Source organism: Helobdella robusta (genome assembly GCF_000326865.2).
Source record: "Helobdella robusta unplaced genomic scaffold HELROscaffold_16, whole genome shotgun sequence".
NCBI lineage: Eukaryota > Metazoa > Annelida > Clitellata > Rhynchobdellida > Glossiphoniidae > Helobdella > Helobdella robusta.
Window position 1 is genome coordinate 1,712,572 of NW_008703893.1, and position 16,149 is coordinate 1,728,720.

At 32.5% G+C, this 16,149-nt stretch overlaps 2 protein-coding genes across 2 annotated transcripts; both read right to left on the reverse strand.

The window, feature by feature from the left end:
• Nucleotides 1-1,135: 1,135 nt before the first annotated feature.
• On the reverse strand, nt 1,136-4,108 carry HELRODRAFT_190838 (hypothetical protein; the record flags this gene model as incomplete). The annotated part of the gene is made up of 2 exons (XM_009015537.1): nt 1,136-1,399; nt 1,431-4,108. A coding segment is annotated over one exon (201 nt), but the record flags the coding sequence as incomplete, so codon positions are not given.
• A 5,849-nt stretch (nt 4,109-9,957) lies between these two features.
• On the reverse strand, nt 9,958-15,385 carry HELRODRAFT_169715 (hypothetical protein; the record flags this gene model as incomplete). The annotated part of the gene is made up of 3 exons (XM_009015538.1): nt 9,958-10,920; nt 11,732-12,324; nt 15,316-15,385. 3 exons carry the CDS (start codon nt 15,383-15,385, stop codon nt 9,958-9,960), a joined length of 1,626 nt encoding a protein of 541 aa, XP_009013786.1.
• Between the last annotated feature and the right edge of the window lie 764 nt (nt 15,386-16,149).

The following is a 16,149-nucleotide window of genomic DNA, read 5'->3' on the forward strand; positions in this document are numbered from 1 at the left end:
TGTTTGCGTGGGTTTTGTATGTTTTATGCATTGTATAAGTTTGCATGGCTTTGTGTGGGAGTGAGTGTCGGTTTGTATGTTTGTGTGTTGTGTGATTGTATGATGCCCTATGTTTGTTTATTTGTTTGTATGTTTTTTCAAGGTATGAGTTTGTATGTGTATGTTTGTTTGCTTGATTACATTATTTGTTTTTGTATGTTCCTATGTTTGTTGTATTTTATATCGAATGTGATTAATGTTTGGCATGTACGGACGTTGTATAGGTATGTATGTTGTAGATTCGATTTTTGTTCACATTGCTTGTATGTTTATGTGTTTAAATGTTTGTATGTTTGTGTGTTTTTATGTTTGTATGTTTATGTGTATTAATATATGTGATTGATTTTTTATTTATTTATTTCTCACACATCCTCTGTCAGATTGTAATTATTTTTTTTAATTATTTAAAAAAAATATAGATGTAGTTTCATGCGGCAAAAGTTTTAATTCAGTCTCGTCTTCCTCTCATTCACTAGGTTGTTGATGGCCTTCCGTATATCTAATTTTCATATGTTCGTGATTAATTGTTACGTAAAAGAAAAATATTAAATATTGAATTCATAATCAATTATTTGCAATTAATGAGCAATTGAATTAACAAGCGATTTTATTAGTTATTATTTTGTAAACTAATTATAATATTATAATGCACAATTTTGATTTTAAATAAGTTCTCTAATAAATTGAAAAAGATAAATAATTAGTAGTATGTATGTGTGTAAGTATGTATGTATGTATGTATGTATGTATGTATGTATGTATGTATGTATGTATGCATGTATGTATGTATGCATGCATGCATGTATGTATGTAGGTATGTGTGAATGAATGAATGTATGTATGAACGTGTGTATGTATATGTGTTTTTTTGTATGTTTCTATTATCGTACGTATGTTTGTATTCATGCATTTTCAAAATGTATGTACTTGTATCCTGCATAATTCTCATATTTACTTATTGCTTATTGTTTATGTTTACTTTCATTTTTCATGACGTCAAAACCATAGATATAAAAATTATTATAACTATGTTATTGTGGATTACTTTTTTATAATATATTTTTTAAAAATATTATAAAAATATTACTATACTAAGAAAATTATGAAATTATTATAAATTAATATTACAAATAATCAAAAAGAAATAAAAAAAACTAAATAACTCAAAAATAAAGATCATTATCTTGTCTGTATTTTGTTTTTTTCATCCTTCCATTTCCGACGAAAATAAAGATAAAAAAAATTTTTTTGGTGTGCTTGACTCGAAATTGAAATCGTTTTGTATCGCCAGGAAATCAAACTGCCATTCAAATGAATAATAATAATAATAATAATAATAATAATAATAATAATAATAATAATAATAATAATAGTAATAGTAATAGTAATAATAATAATGGTAATAATAACGAGGAAAGATATCACCGTAAACATAGAATGACAACGAAATTACCAATGGCTGTATATCTGTCATGATTTCTTATTTGACACGCACGCACGCACACGCACACAAAAACAAACACACACCACACCACACGCACGCACACACTCATATACACATAAATAGACACTCAGTAGCTTAGTGTCGCGCGTTTGCCGCCAAAGACACCAGCAGCGATGACGATGACGACGTGTGTGGCGAGGATGAAGTCGCCGACTGAACGCTACTTCCAACTTTGTCGTAATGTTCTTCGTAATCTCCCTTGCTTTCGTCAGCAAGTTTTTTCTCGTCACGTGTTTTCTCGTTGGTAATTTTTTGCGCTTTCGATTTTGCCGGGAATTCCGAAAAATGACAATCGATTACTGAGACGAGCGTGGGCGGATGGTGATTGATTGATCTGGGTTTTTTCGGGCAGAATCTTAAAAATCGAAAGCGAAACCAGCGGTGTTTTCTGTAGCAGAGGAAAAGGAAAATTATTAAATTACCGGATAATAAGACGCACCCCACGATGGCAATGTAGTTCAAAGTGTCAAGGTCAATTGATGATGACCATTGAAATGATGATGATGATGATGAGGATGAGGATGAGGATGATGTCAATGGATATGATGATGATGAGTTGATGTAATTGTTATAAGAATTTTCATCGTTGTAGATTAACATGTTGTTGTCGTTCCCACTAATATCATAATTGTTGTTGTTGTTGTTGTTGTAATAATCATTATAACTGCCGTACGATATTTTGTCGTTTTCACCTTCGTTGTTGTCATTAATGTTGTTAGCTGTGTTGTTGTTGGTGTTATTAATGTTGAAATAATTGTTGTTGTTGATGTTATTGTTGATGTTATTGTTGATATTGTTGTTGTTTTTGACAACTGTGCGAGTTATAAAATTGTCAAATGGTTGAAAACGTTTCTGAGTGACAATAAAATACGAAGAGAGATGTTTTTGTTGTTGTTGCTGTTGTTGGTTTTGTTGTCGCTGGGTTTTTTGTTGTTGTCGGTATTGTTGGTTTTGTTGAAATGGTTGTTGATTTTCTTGGTTATGTTGAAATGGCTGTTGACTTTGTTGTTGATACTGCTGATAATAATTTTGTTGGCGGTTGAATCTTTCTGTTTCTGCATGCTCTTGAAATTGTTGTAGATGTTTGGAGATATTTTGGAAATAATTTTGCTCTTTTTGTTGTTGTTGTAGGTTTGTTTTTATTTCAGCGCCGACGTTAATGTCAGTCATTGTGGGGTTGTCAAGCACTGAACTATTATTCCGGATAAAAATTTTGATGACGTTGTCGTTGTGTTTGCTGTTGATGTTGATGTCACCGTTGACGTTGTTATTGTTGTTGTTATTGTTGTTGTTTGGGCTGTTGTCGTTGTGGTAATTATTTTTATGGTTATAATTTTTATTGGTGTCAAAAAGAACCATGTTTCTTTTTTTAATCGTTTTAAAATGTAGAAAGGAATTTGTGTTGTTGTTGTTGTTGACATTATTGTAATAGTTGTTGTAATTGTTGTTGTCAGTAATGAAATTGTTGTTGTCAGTAATGAAATTGTTGTTGTCAATGCCAACATTATTGCTGTCGTTGCTGTTAATGTTGGGTACGTCATAAAAAAAGTCGTCGTTGGAGTTGTACTGTTGTGGCTGTTGTTGTGGTTGTAGTTGTGGTAGCTGTGGTGGTTGTAGTTGTGGCAGTTGTGGTGGTTGTGGTAGTTGTGGCTGATGTTTAATGTGCCAATCATACAAAGGATAAAATCTCGTCGCGTCATCTTCAAAAGTTTGTGGGTCGTTAAAGTTTTGTAGTTGGTTGTCGAAAAATTGGGTAGCAGTGTTCGCGTCTGTGTTAGTTGTTGTTGTTGTGTTGATTTTGTTGTTGTTGTTATTGATGTCAATGATGCTATTTTTGTTGTTGTTGTTGTCATCGTTAATTCCTTCATTTTTTGAAAGAATTTCATTCTTAATATTATTTTTAATGACGCCCTTGAAATTTTTTTTGAAAAAACTGTTAGAAAAACTAATGGTTTTGATGATTGTGTTGTTGTGAGTGTTGTTAGCACTGTCGTAAATGAGATTATTGTGGTTGTTACTGATGTTATTGTTGATGTGGTTTGTATTGCTGTCGTTGTGTCTAATGAGATACATTGAAGTTTTACTACTACTTCGCCAGTAATTAATTCCGTTGTTCGTCTTGTTGTTTCTACTATCGTTAATGTAATTACTGTCTGGCGTGTTGTTATTGTTGTTAATGTCATTAGTGTGATTGATGATGATGTTGTTGTAATCGTTGTTGTAAAAATTTGTATTTCGGTTAATGTTTCTGATAGCAATGCGACTGGTTTTGTTTAGATTTTGGTCATCAATTATGAAGCTAATACAATCTATAATTATATTATTATTTTTCTTTTTCTTTTTATTATTGTTGTTGTTATTATTGTTATTATTTGTGTTATACATGTATTTTACAACAATATTAATGTCACTATTATTGTAAGCGTCTGAAGTGCAAATGAGCTTTCCATTGCTTGTCGTAATGGTTGTTATGAATTCATATTTGCTTGTGTTGTTGTTATCGTTGTTGGTATTAATGTTGTTGTTGTTGTTGTTGTAGTAGTTTGTATTGTTGTTATTTGTCATGTTTATGTAAGTCGTATTGTTGTCGGTTGTTGTTGTTGTAATAGTTGACTTTATAAACATTTCGTTGTTGTCTTTGTTGATGCTAGAACAATTGACGTTGCTACTACTGTTGTTGTTGATGTTTTTGATGTGATGAAACGTTAAGCATGTTTTAATGTTATTCTTATCATTATTTGATTCAATAAACTTTGGTTCATTTTTATTGTTAATGTTGTTGTTGGTTCGTTTTAAAAGACTTTTGCTTGTTGCGTTGTCTATGCTGTCGTTGTTTTTATTTGTAAGGGTATTATTGCTATTATCATTATTATTATTATTATTATTATTGTTGTTGTTGTTGTTATTGTTATTATTATTGTTATAATTGTCTTTGATGCCAGAATATTTATAGGTAGCGTTGAAGATATAAAGAACGCCGCTATTACTCTTATTAACAACCTGGTTGTTATTATTATTATTGTTATTATTATTATTATTGTTGTAATTATTATTATTATTATTATTGTTGTTGTTGTAATATTTGGAACTGTGATTTATTCCGAAAGTCGTTACAACAGTTTTAGCAGCAGCAGTTGTAGTAGCAGCAGTAGTAATAGTAGTTGTAGTATTAGTGGTATTAGTGGTATTATTATTATTATTATTAGTAGTAGTAGTAGTATTAGTAGTGGTAGTTGTGGTTGTAGTGGTGGTAGTTATGTTGCAGATTGAGTTATTTGAGTCACGGAACCCACAGCGCTTGATACCTGATAGTCCGATGCCTGAATGAATAAACCAAGATGATGATGATGGCGATGATGAATAAAATGATGATGATGATGAAGAGGGTGATGATGATGATGATAAATAAAATGATGATGAAGAGGGTGATGATGATGACGGTGGTGATAATGATGATGGTGATGATGATGGTTATGATGATGAGGGTGATAATGATGAATTAAATATTGAAGATGATGATTGTGATTATGGTTTGATGATGATGACAATGGAAATAAATATGACGTACCACAAGATGACTATGACGATATTAATTGTAATGTTTTTTTTTAAATTCAACGCTACCTATTTTTTAAAAATTAATTTTAATTAGTCTCGGGTTCGACTGACACAATTCATGCTGTTCGATCTTAAGCCGAGACCTAGTGCAGCTCTCCTGCAAACCAACTTGCTTGATAAATTCTCAGGTGCCAAACCATGCAATGAATGAAACACCAATTTCGTAGATTATTTTTTTATTGATTTTTAACCAGTGAAGTTCATTCAGAAGCGGAGAAACGCGGTCAATTTTCAATCTTCTCATTTCTAATTTTGCAGCCCGATTCTGAATTGACTGAGTCATAGCAATAGACTTGTCGGGCAAGTTTAAAAACAAGCTGTTACAGTAACCTAGACGAGATGTTCTCAAAGCAAGAACCAGCCTTTCTATTGCAGGTCTATTCAAGTAATGTCGAATTTTATTTATTTTCTTAGCTGAACCATGTTTGTGACTGATAGTATTTTAATATGTTGCTTCATTGATTGGGAGTCTGTTATCGGACCAGACGCCTAGATTCAGCACAATTGAATCAAAAGTTAAATCAACTTCGCCAATCCTTACTGAGCCGATGCTAAACTTAGACAACTGTTGCCTGGTCCCAATGGGAGCAATTCAGTATTAAAATGATTAATCTCAGTGAGTTACCTGACACCCATTCTCCAATTTTCAGCAAGCAATTCGCCAATGCCTCGATCTCTGTCTGGAAAGACTCCGGTTTGCCAGTTGTTATTATCTCTATATCATCAGCAGATGCCATGGGAATTTGTTTGTATATGTGTATTTGTGTGTTGTAACGCTAGTATATACTTCATATTAGCAAACAGAAAGATCACTGCTTGTGAAAAAATTTAAGCATTAATGAAATGCGCTAAAAAAACGAGGCAAGATGACGACGACGACGAAGATGATGACGACGACGGTGACAATATTGAAGAGGGAGAAGGATAATATTTTGCAGAGAGGATAATGATTGATTTGTGATGAGAAAAAAATTTAACGATCATTAATGATGAGTAAAAACATTTATAGAAATTCTGTGGAATTAAATTACGTTTAAAATTGATTGTGAGAATTCGGTGATAACATACTCCTGATAAGAATGATAAAATGGGAATTAAACTTGAAAAATAAACCTTCGTTTAAATTAAATAAAATTTGCTGTAAAATAACGCCAAAAATATGAGGACGAAAGCTAAGGCGATGATGAAAGCAATGATGATGATGTATACGATGATGACAAATGATGAAGACAAAAGATAATGAACAACGATGAAGGTCTGTGTGTGCATGGGTGTGTGCGTGTGTGTGACGTATTTCAAGCCTTATGACGTAACGCATACGTAACGTGAGACCGCATAACACTTCAAATTCACCTCGTTTATTTTATTTCTCTCTCCTGCTTTCTCTCTTTTTCTCTCTGTCTCTCTCTATCTTTTCTTTTTCCTACTCTTTTTCTCACTTTCATTCTTTTCTTTCTTTTTCTCTTTCTGTATTTTTGTTTTCCGCCATTATTTACCATTTCCTCTGCTTCACGTCTCTCTCTCTCTCTCTCTCTCTCTCTCTTTCTCTCTCTCTACATCTTTTTGTTTCTTTTGCTTATTCGTTATCATGTCATCTTTCTTTCTTTTTTTCTTTGTAGGCCTAATTATGTATTCATGCGCCGAGGAATGTAGGAGGGAAAATAATTCCTATTGGGCACATGAAGAATTAGCATATGATGATGATGACGATGATGATGGCGATGATGAAGATGATGGTGGTGATGATGAAAATACCATAATGATACAACGAGATGAGATGGTGATTGTGATGATAACATAGATGGTGATGTTGGTGGCCGAGTTAAAGGTTACGAGGTAAAACATAAATTATGATAATAGCGGTACGGGAACAAATGATGGCATGAATGGAGATGAATGATGACGCTGATGATGACGTTGGTGATGGGTAAGATGATGATGGTGGCGGTGAGGGTGATGATGATAATGATGGCAAGGTTAAGGGTTAGGTGGGGTGAAGCATAAATTTTGATGAAAGCGATAAAGAAACAAATTATGACGTGGACATAGATGAATGATGGTGATGACGACAACGATGATGAAAAGATGATGAAGAAGATGATGATGAAGAAGATGATGATGAAGAAGATGGTGATGAAGAAGATGATGAGGAAAAAGATGATGAGGAAGAAGATGATGAGGAAGAAGATGATGAGGAGGAAGAAGATGATGATAATGAAGATGATGATGAAGAAGAAGATGATGATGATGAAGATGATGATGAAAATGATGATGAAGAAGATGATGATGAAGAAGATGATGATGATGGCAAGAGCAAACAAATAACCCACTTAAAACACGGCTCTCCTGATTGGCTGCAGGGTAATTAGGTCGAGAAGCGTCAAACAAATGACCTCGTTTATAATTTAGTTTCATGTACCTGTTTGTTATTGAATCAGTAAAAAAAATGAATGAAAGAGTGAATGAATGAATGAATGAGTGAGCGAATGATTAAATGAGTGAACAAATGAATAAATGAACGAATTAATGTTAAAATGAATGAATGAATAAACTAATGAGTGAATGATTGATCGAAAGAAAAAAAAATTTTCCAAACTAACTAGCGAAAAATTGACGGTAAAGACCAGCAAATCAACAAACAATGAACGAAAGTAGTTGAATAAATTAATTAAAAAAATGAATGAACGAAAGACTGAACAAGCAATAAAATGAGGAAAAAATAAAAGAATAAAAGAAAGAAAGAAAGTATCGATGATGAACGAGAGAAGGTAGCGCCCAATATATTAATGAGATCACAGCCATTCATCATAATAACTCTCTCAAACGCTTACTATAATGTACTGACACCGCTCAAACTGATGACGACGACGATGAGGATGTTGTTGATGATGATGAAGATGACGATGATGGTGGTTATGAAAATTATGATAATGATGATGATGGGGAATGATGATGGTGATTACAACAACAACAACAACAACAACAACAACAACAACAACAACAACAACAACAACAACAACAACAACAACAACAACAACAACAACAACAACAACAACAACACAACAACAACAACACAACAACAACAATGATGATGATGATATAATAAAATGAACGGTGATAAAATTATGACGTTAAAATCATGAAGAGGATGACATCATGATACATGATTATGGTGATAAATTTCAATGATACAAATTTGATTAGAAAGATTACGGTGGTAATCAGAGTCGGTATAAATAGTCAAAAATTGTATCGCCTTTATCAATATCGGCTATAAAATCGTATTGCCGACACCGAAACCTATTTTCGAAAACATTACCGACAATACCAATACTTTTTTATTTTTCCAACATTCCTACGTGAAAGCGGAACTTTAGCTTCAATCACGAAAAATGCATTCGTTAGTTGATTTTTAGTGTGAAATTGATTTTTTAAAGATTTATTGTTTGAATGGTTAAATTTGAAGCAAGTTAAAATGAATGTATTCAAAGAGTCGTGGTCGCATTTTGTTTGAGATCTGGCTGTCCCTGAAAGATCTTTTAGTTATTTCTGAATAAAAAGGGCAATCTTATTGTCCAGCTTTTTATGAATTTATTGGAAACGAATGAAATTATTCCAGCCCAAATTGCAAATATTTTTATTTTATTGAAAGAAAAATATTTTGTTGTAGTTTTTTTCAAGTCACTCAAAAAAGCGAGAAGTACCGAACAAGTTTTCAAATAGGAGCATGCAAAACACTGCAAGACTTTATTTCAAATCCAGAGTTTAACTTTATTTTAACGCGCTTAACATTGAAAACTGAAATAATAATAGCAACAACAACAAAAATATTTAATAATCAAATAGTGATGGTCATGATACCGGAAGAAGATCATATTTGCGCTAAAAAATACCAAAAAACCTCTCGAACGCACCCCAACGCCGCACACGTATGTACGCGTGTTTGTATTTCGCTGGGCTCAGCAACCGGAAATGATGAAATGCTTGTCAGGTGCATGAAAGAATGAATAGATAGATGAATGAATGAAGGGAGGAATGAATAGATAGATGAATGAATGAAGGGAGGAATGAATAGATAGATGGGCAATAAAATGAATGGATGGATGGATGAATGAATGAATGAATGAATGAACGAATGAAAAAATGGTTTAAAGAATGACTAGATGAACAAATTTATACATTTTAGAATTATCGAATTTATGAACAAATGAATGAATGGAGTGATAGATGATCAGACAAATTATTGAATGAATTAATGAATTGAAAATGAATGAATGAATAAATGAATGACAGATAAATAAATAAATGAAGAACGAAAGGAAATTGAATAAATAATAATCAACAGACTGAACTAGATATATAGAGAGATAAAAAAAATTGAGAAGTAGATGGAAAGATAGTGATGTGATGGAAAGAGGAGGGGTGGTTTGGTCCAATGGGCCATTTGAATCAAAATTTATGCCTTGCTATTTGAAATGATGTCACTGATATAATTTGAGGACGTTATCTGATAGGAGCAAGATGATTAAAATGAACGAATGAATGACTGAATGGTTGAATAGACTATGAATAAATAACTTAAAACAAAACGCTCAATAAAAATATTTCAATTACAAACAACACACACACGCAGCACACACACACACCACACACACACATATATACACACACACACGCCACACACGCGCACGCACGCACGCACACGTAAAAGCAAAAATATAGCAAAGTCAAAAAAATTAATGTCATTAATTTATAAAATGCAAGAAATAATGATGCTTAATCAATACAAAAGAGGATTACTTCTCTTCAGAAAGACCGCCAGGCTTAAACACGTTCTCCACACAAATACTTAGAGCATTAGAGGCATTAAAGCAACAAATATTCGAGAATAATTTGTTGTTTTTTGGAATTATTTCGCATTCCTTATAAAAATCGTTATTTATATTCATATTCATATTCATATTATTATTATTATTATTATTACTATTACTATTATTATTATTATTATTATTATAGTTGTTATTGTGATTGTTGTCTTCCCAGATGTGACCATCGTATGGATTAGTGATGTCATCAACACTGTTTTTGCTGGTTTCGTCAAATGAAACTTTGATTTCCATATTTAAAATATTGTTGTTGTTGATGTTGTTGATATTGATGAAGTTGTTGTTGTTGTTGTTGTTGATTTCTGTATCATTCAATTCGCGATGGTTGATACATGGTTTAATAACATTAGCGTGGTTGCAGGTATTTTTGTTGTTGGAGTTGATGTTGTGGTTGTTTGTGTTGTTGTATGCGTGGTTGTTTGTGCTGTTGTATGTGTAGTTGTATGTGTGGTTGTATGTGTTGCTGCATGTGTGGCTGCCTGTGTTGTTGTATCTGTTGATGTTTGTGTTGGTGTTTGTGATGTTTGTTGTGTTAAATTCCTCTACGAATTTAATAGCGTTTTTGTTTAATGAACAATTAGAAATATCATCATTGTTGTTCTCAATTTCACCATCATCATTGTAGTTTCCGTCCAAATCTTTTTCTTCAGCATCATCAACATCTTCATTATCATCTTCATTTTCATCTTCATCCTCTTCATTATCAATCTTAATAATGATGGAATGAGATGGTGGTGCTGATGATGATGGTGCTACCGACTGACTTTGAAGACACAACTTGATGACTTGCTTCTCAATATACCCGCCAGCTAAATAAACAGAACGGAAATCACGTGATTTTCCGCATGTGACTACTATTTCCGGTTCCGGTGTCTGTGATACAAATTAATTTAGATACAAATACATTTTGGTGAAATTTAATTTGAGATTATAAAATTTTTCAAAATTTTGTTTTTCTTCGTTTGTTCTTCGTACTAATTGAAGAAAATAATATAATCAAAGTATTTTTTTAAAACCATTTGTTCGCCATAATTTATTTTCATCCATCACTCGGTTTCTCGTTAAATCTGACGGCAAACTTTTTTTCTTCATTCCAATTCTTACCACGTGTTAATTTATTACTTCTTTCATTTATTCATTTATTTATTCATTCATTTGTTTGGTTGTTTGTTTGTTTGCTCACTCATTTATCTATTCATTCATTTATTTTTTTAAACACTCATTCACTCAATCACTAAATCATTCGGTCATCAGTCTGTCATTTTCACAATTGATCTTTCCATTTTTCTCATCATCCATCTATACATCCATCCATCTATACATCCATCCATCCATCTATACATCCATCTATACATCCATCCATCTATACATCCATCCATCCATCTATACATCCATCTATCCATCCATCCATCCATCCATTCATCCATCCATCCATCCATCCATCCATCCATCCATCCATCCATCCATCCATCCATCCATCCATCCATCCATCCATCCATCCATCCATCCATCCATCCATCCATCCATCCATCCATCTATACATCCATCCATCCATCTATACATCCATCTATACATCCATCTATACATCCATCCATCCATCCATCCATCCATCCATCCATCCATCCATCCATCCATCCATCCATCCATCCATCCATCCATCCATCCATCTATCCATGTAACTTACTTGTAAGGAAAAATGCAATGGCTGTTGGTGTGACTTAATTTTAATGCTATCCACAGCATTTCCTGTCAATATTTGTCCCTTTTCAGTGTTTTTGGTTACGTTGATTTTATTGGTTTTGTTGTTGTTGTTTATATTATTATTATTATTGTTGTTGATTATGTTTACATTAGGTTTGTTTCTACTTGAATTTGTGTTCTTTGTGCCGGCTATGATAATGCTTGTTTTGTTTATGTGGCTGTTGTTGTTTATGTTGTTGTTTATGTTGTTGTTTATGTTGTTGTTGTTTATGTTATTGTTGTTGTTGTTTATAATGTTGCTGTTGTTTATGATGTTGCTGTTGTTGTTTATTTTGTTGTTGTTGTTGTTTATGTTGTTGTTGTTTATGTTGCGGTTGTTATTTATGTTGTTGTTGTTGTTTATGTTGTTTATGTTGTTGTTTATGCAGTTGTTGTTTATGCAGTTGTTGTTTATGTTGTTGTTGTTGTTTACGATGTTGTTGTTTATGATGTTGTTGTTTATGTTGTTGTTGCTAATGGCAACACGGTTGAAGAGTTCTCCTTTTCCATTAGTCCTTCCAACAACGCCACAACGTGCTGGAAAGAGGAAAAAGTTTTTTTTTGATATATATTGAAAATAAACATTCAGTTTTGTGTATCAAAATCGCGGTGGTTGTTGTTGATGTTGTTGTTTTTCTCATGCTTGTAAATGTTGTTGCTGTTGTTGTTGTTGTTGTTGCTGCTGCTGTTGTTGCTGTTGTTGTTGCTGTTGTTGTTGCTGTTGTTGTTGATGTTGCTGTAGCATATATTACTTTTTATTTGTTGCTGTTGTTGTTGCGAGACAACTCAACCACAACAACAATCAAAAGAACAAAAAGATCAAAAATGTGAGGTTGTTGTAAAACACAGCAGCCAAAAAAATCAATTGACAACTGGAAAGATATCACCAATAACAGAAAGCACTGCCGTAATAAAACAACTGCTGCCCAGAATAAAATCATGTGACCAACAACAACAACAACAACAACAACAACAACAACAACAACAACAAGATCATAAAAAAGCAACATCAACAAATGCGTTAACACAAACACCAAAACCTTTAAAAAATAACATTAACATATATTCTAATGCAACCAATACAAGAAGTGCAGAAGAGATAGAGGTTTTATAAATTGTGATAAACAATATCACAACAACAAAAGCAACAAAAACAAAAATAGTGTTCATGCAACAATATAAACAAACACAGTACAATAAATTTCAAAAAAAAACATAAACAACAACATCAAATAAAGAAACAAGACAAAACAACAAAAAACAGACAAACCACAAAATTTCTTAAACAATAGGCGCATCAAAATAATTGACAAAAGAAAATTATTGCTTCTAGATCAACAAAAACAACAACAACAGCAGCAACAATAACAGCAGCAGCAACAACAACCACAAAAACAACAATGACAACATCAAAAACCACAACAACATCACAACAACATCAACATCACAACGACAACAATGTTATAAATTTTACTGAAAAACCTTGCAAATGCCGAAATAAAGATGAATTTAAGCATTTGAAAATAACATAGGTACTTAATGTTGAGTTAGTTCTTGCCATAAACATTGATAGAATAATAATAAAAATAATTAGAATAATAATAAATATTATTATTCTTATCATCATCCTCTTCATCATTCTTATCACAGATATCATCAGCACCATTTGCAAGTAACAACGTCATCACCATTATGGTTAATATTATTGTTCTTATCATATCATATAATAATCATCATATCATTTTAATCTTTCTTATCATCATCGTCGTCATCGTTATCGTCATCATCGCCACCATTCGTTTATTTTCCATCACCCATAAATCACCAATAAGAAGACATTAAAGCTATCAATGACGTCAGCATCCATTGGGCAGGTCATAAAACAAAGATCACGAATAATGCTTAGATAACAATTAAATAAACGACGTTCGCACCATTAACAACAGCAACAACAGCAACAACAATAACAACAACAGCAACAGCAAAAACAACATCAACAACAGCAGCAGCAACAACAACAACAGTAACAACAGCAGTAACAACAACAGTAACAACAACAACAGCAACAACAACAGTAACAACAGCAACAGTAACAAAACAACAAAACAATAAAGTTCGTTACCTTGATGTTAATCAGACGTAGTATTTGATTCGCCACTATCATCTCATACAATTACTTCATAACCAAACAACAACAACACGCGTCCAAAACAATTGAGTTAATACCAACAATACTTAAAAAACATCAACAACAAATTTCACTTCAGTTGCAACAAAAATAAATCCCATAACAACAACAACTAAATCAACATTAGCGACGACGAAAATACCATCTACAGCAATCGCAACAACCACAACAACTACTACTACTACATTTACTACAGCCACAGTAACATCAACAGCAGCTGTAGCAACATCAGCGGCGACATCAACAACAATGGTTTCCGTATATGTAATAATATAATGAGACCCCTACCATTCAGACACATAAATTTTGATTTATATGTTCTCCAATATACACACGTAGACGCGATTTTTTTGATGATTTTGTTGTTGTTGTTGTTGTTAAAAGTTCTGTTGTTGTTGATGTTTCTATTGTTGATGTTTTTGTTATTAATGCTATTGTTGTTACTGCTATGGCTTGCTGACGCTAATGTTTTGCTTTTAATGTAATGGTTGCTGTTAAAAATGTAGCTGGTGTCATATGTGTGTTGATGTTTTCAAATTTCGTGACCTTTTTGTCTTTTTATTTCAGCTGCTGATGTTATTGCAATGTTATTGTAACTGTTAATGACTTTGTTGTTGATGTCTTTGTAGTGTAACAATGTCAATTTTAATGCGATGTTGTAGGCTTCTTAGTTTAATTTTCTTCTTCTTCTACAGTTCTGTCTTAATTATCTTTTAGAAATATCAACTACACGCGCGAACATCTCTTGTTGAGGTGATTTTAAGTTGTTTTAATTGATGTGATATTCAAATGTTATTTCGTTAACGTTAATGTTATCCATTTAGGAACCTGTAATTAAGGTTGGCTAATTCTGTGTTTATGTAACCAAATAAACAAGTGTCGTTGTCGATGTTGTTTCGTTGTTGTTGTTGTTGTTTTAGAGGTATTATTATTTGATCAGTGTTTATGTTTTGTTTTGTTTCCGTGGTATTGTATTTTTGTTATTTTTTGTCTTTGATCTAATGTTAAAACGCAACACCAAAGAATTTGAGTATTAGTGTCAGGTTATAAAAATCATACAACTTTGTTATTTGTTATTCATTAACGAAATGTCAAATTAAGAAAATTGTTGGTACATAGTAAGCAAGCAAAACGTGATGCTACTGATGTTGTTGCATTGAAGGATGGTTTATGTTTAGGCAAATGCTTATGCTCAAATAACTGGACATATATAAATATATATATTTAGTATGTTTTGTATAATTTTGTATATTCACACACGCACAAACAAACACACATAAACACACATACAAACAGACATAAACAAGCACACACGTACACAAACATGAAAATACACGCACATGCAACAAAGTTGTTCAAGGTGGAAGTTTCCTGAAACATAGTCTGCCAGTGCACTCTTTTTACATACATCTTTTGTCTCAAACGTATTTCTTGAGAAATTAAATGAGACAATTCGGTAGTTAGACATTCACACATACATACACGCACATACACACACACGTGCATATACACACACACATACATACATTTAAGTATTCATGAATGTTTTGATTAAGCCTTTTTGTTTGGCTTCACTGTTTCTTTAATACTTTCACGAAAAAAAACTCTTAATACAATTATGAATGAAAAAATAAAGTTTATGATCTTTTGAAGTGATAGCGATGTTTATGTTTTGTATTTTTTCTACTGGTATCATGGTGTATTTTTTAGGTATGTATGCATGTGGATGTGTATTCTAATACATACACACATGTATATGTATGTTATTTATGTTATTTAACATATATAAATATATCTTTATGTTTGGTTGTTTCTATTTATATACCTACACATAGACACACACACAGGCACATCATACACATACGCACGCACACACACAACACACACACACAAACAAACACACACACATACCTATATAAACATATATAAAATGTATATTATACATGCATACATACACACACAAATACGTCTTCGTTGTATGTCTTTGCGTATATGTGGGTATTCCAGTCTTGCGTATCTATAAAAGTGTGTCGATTCGAATACGGAAGCAATTTGTTGCGATGTAATTGAGCGCACGGAAAGAAACGTATGTGACGCTTGCTACACACACGTGTGCACGTGCAGGTAAATATGTATACCTGATTACATATATCTGCAGAGAGTAAGGTAGGTGT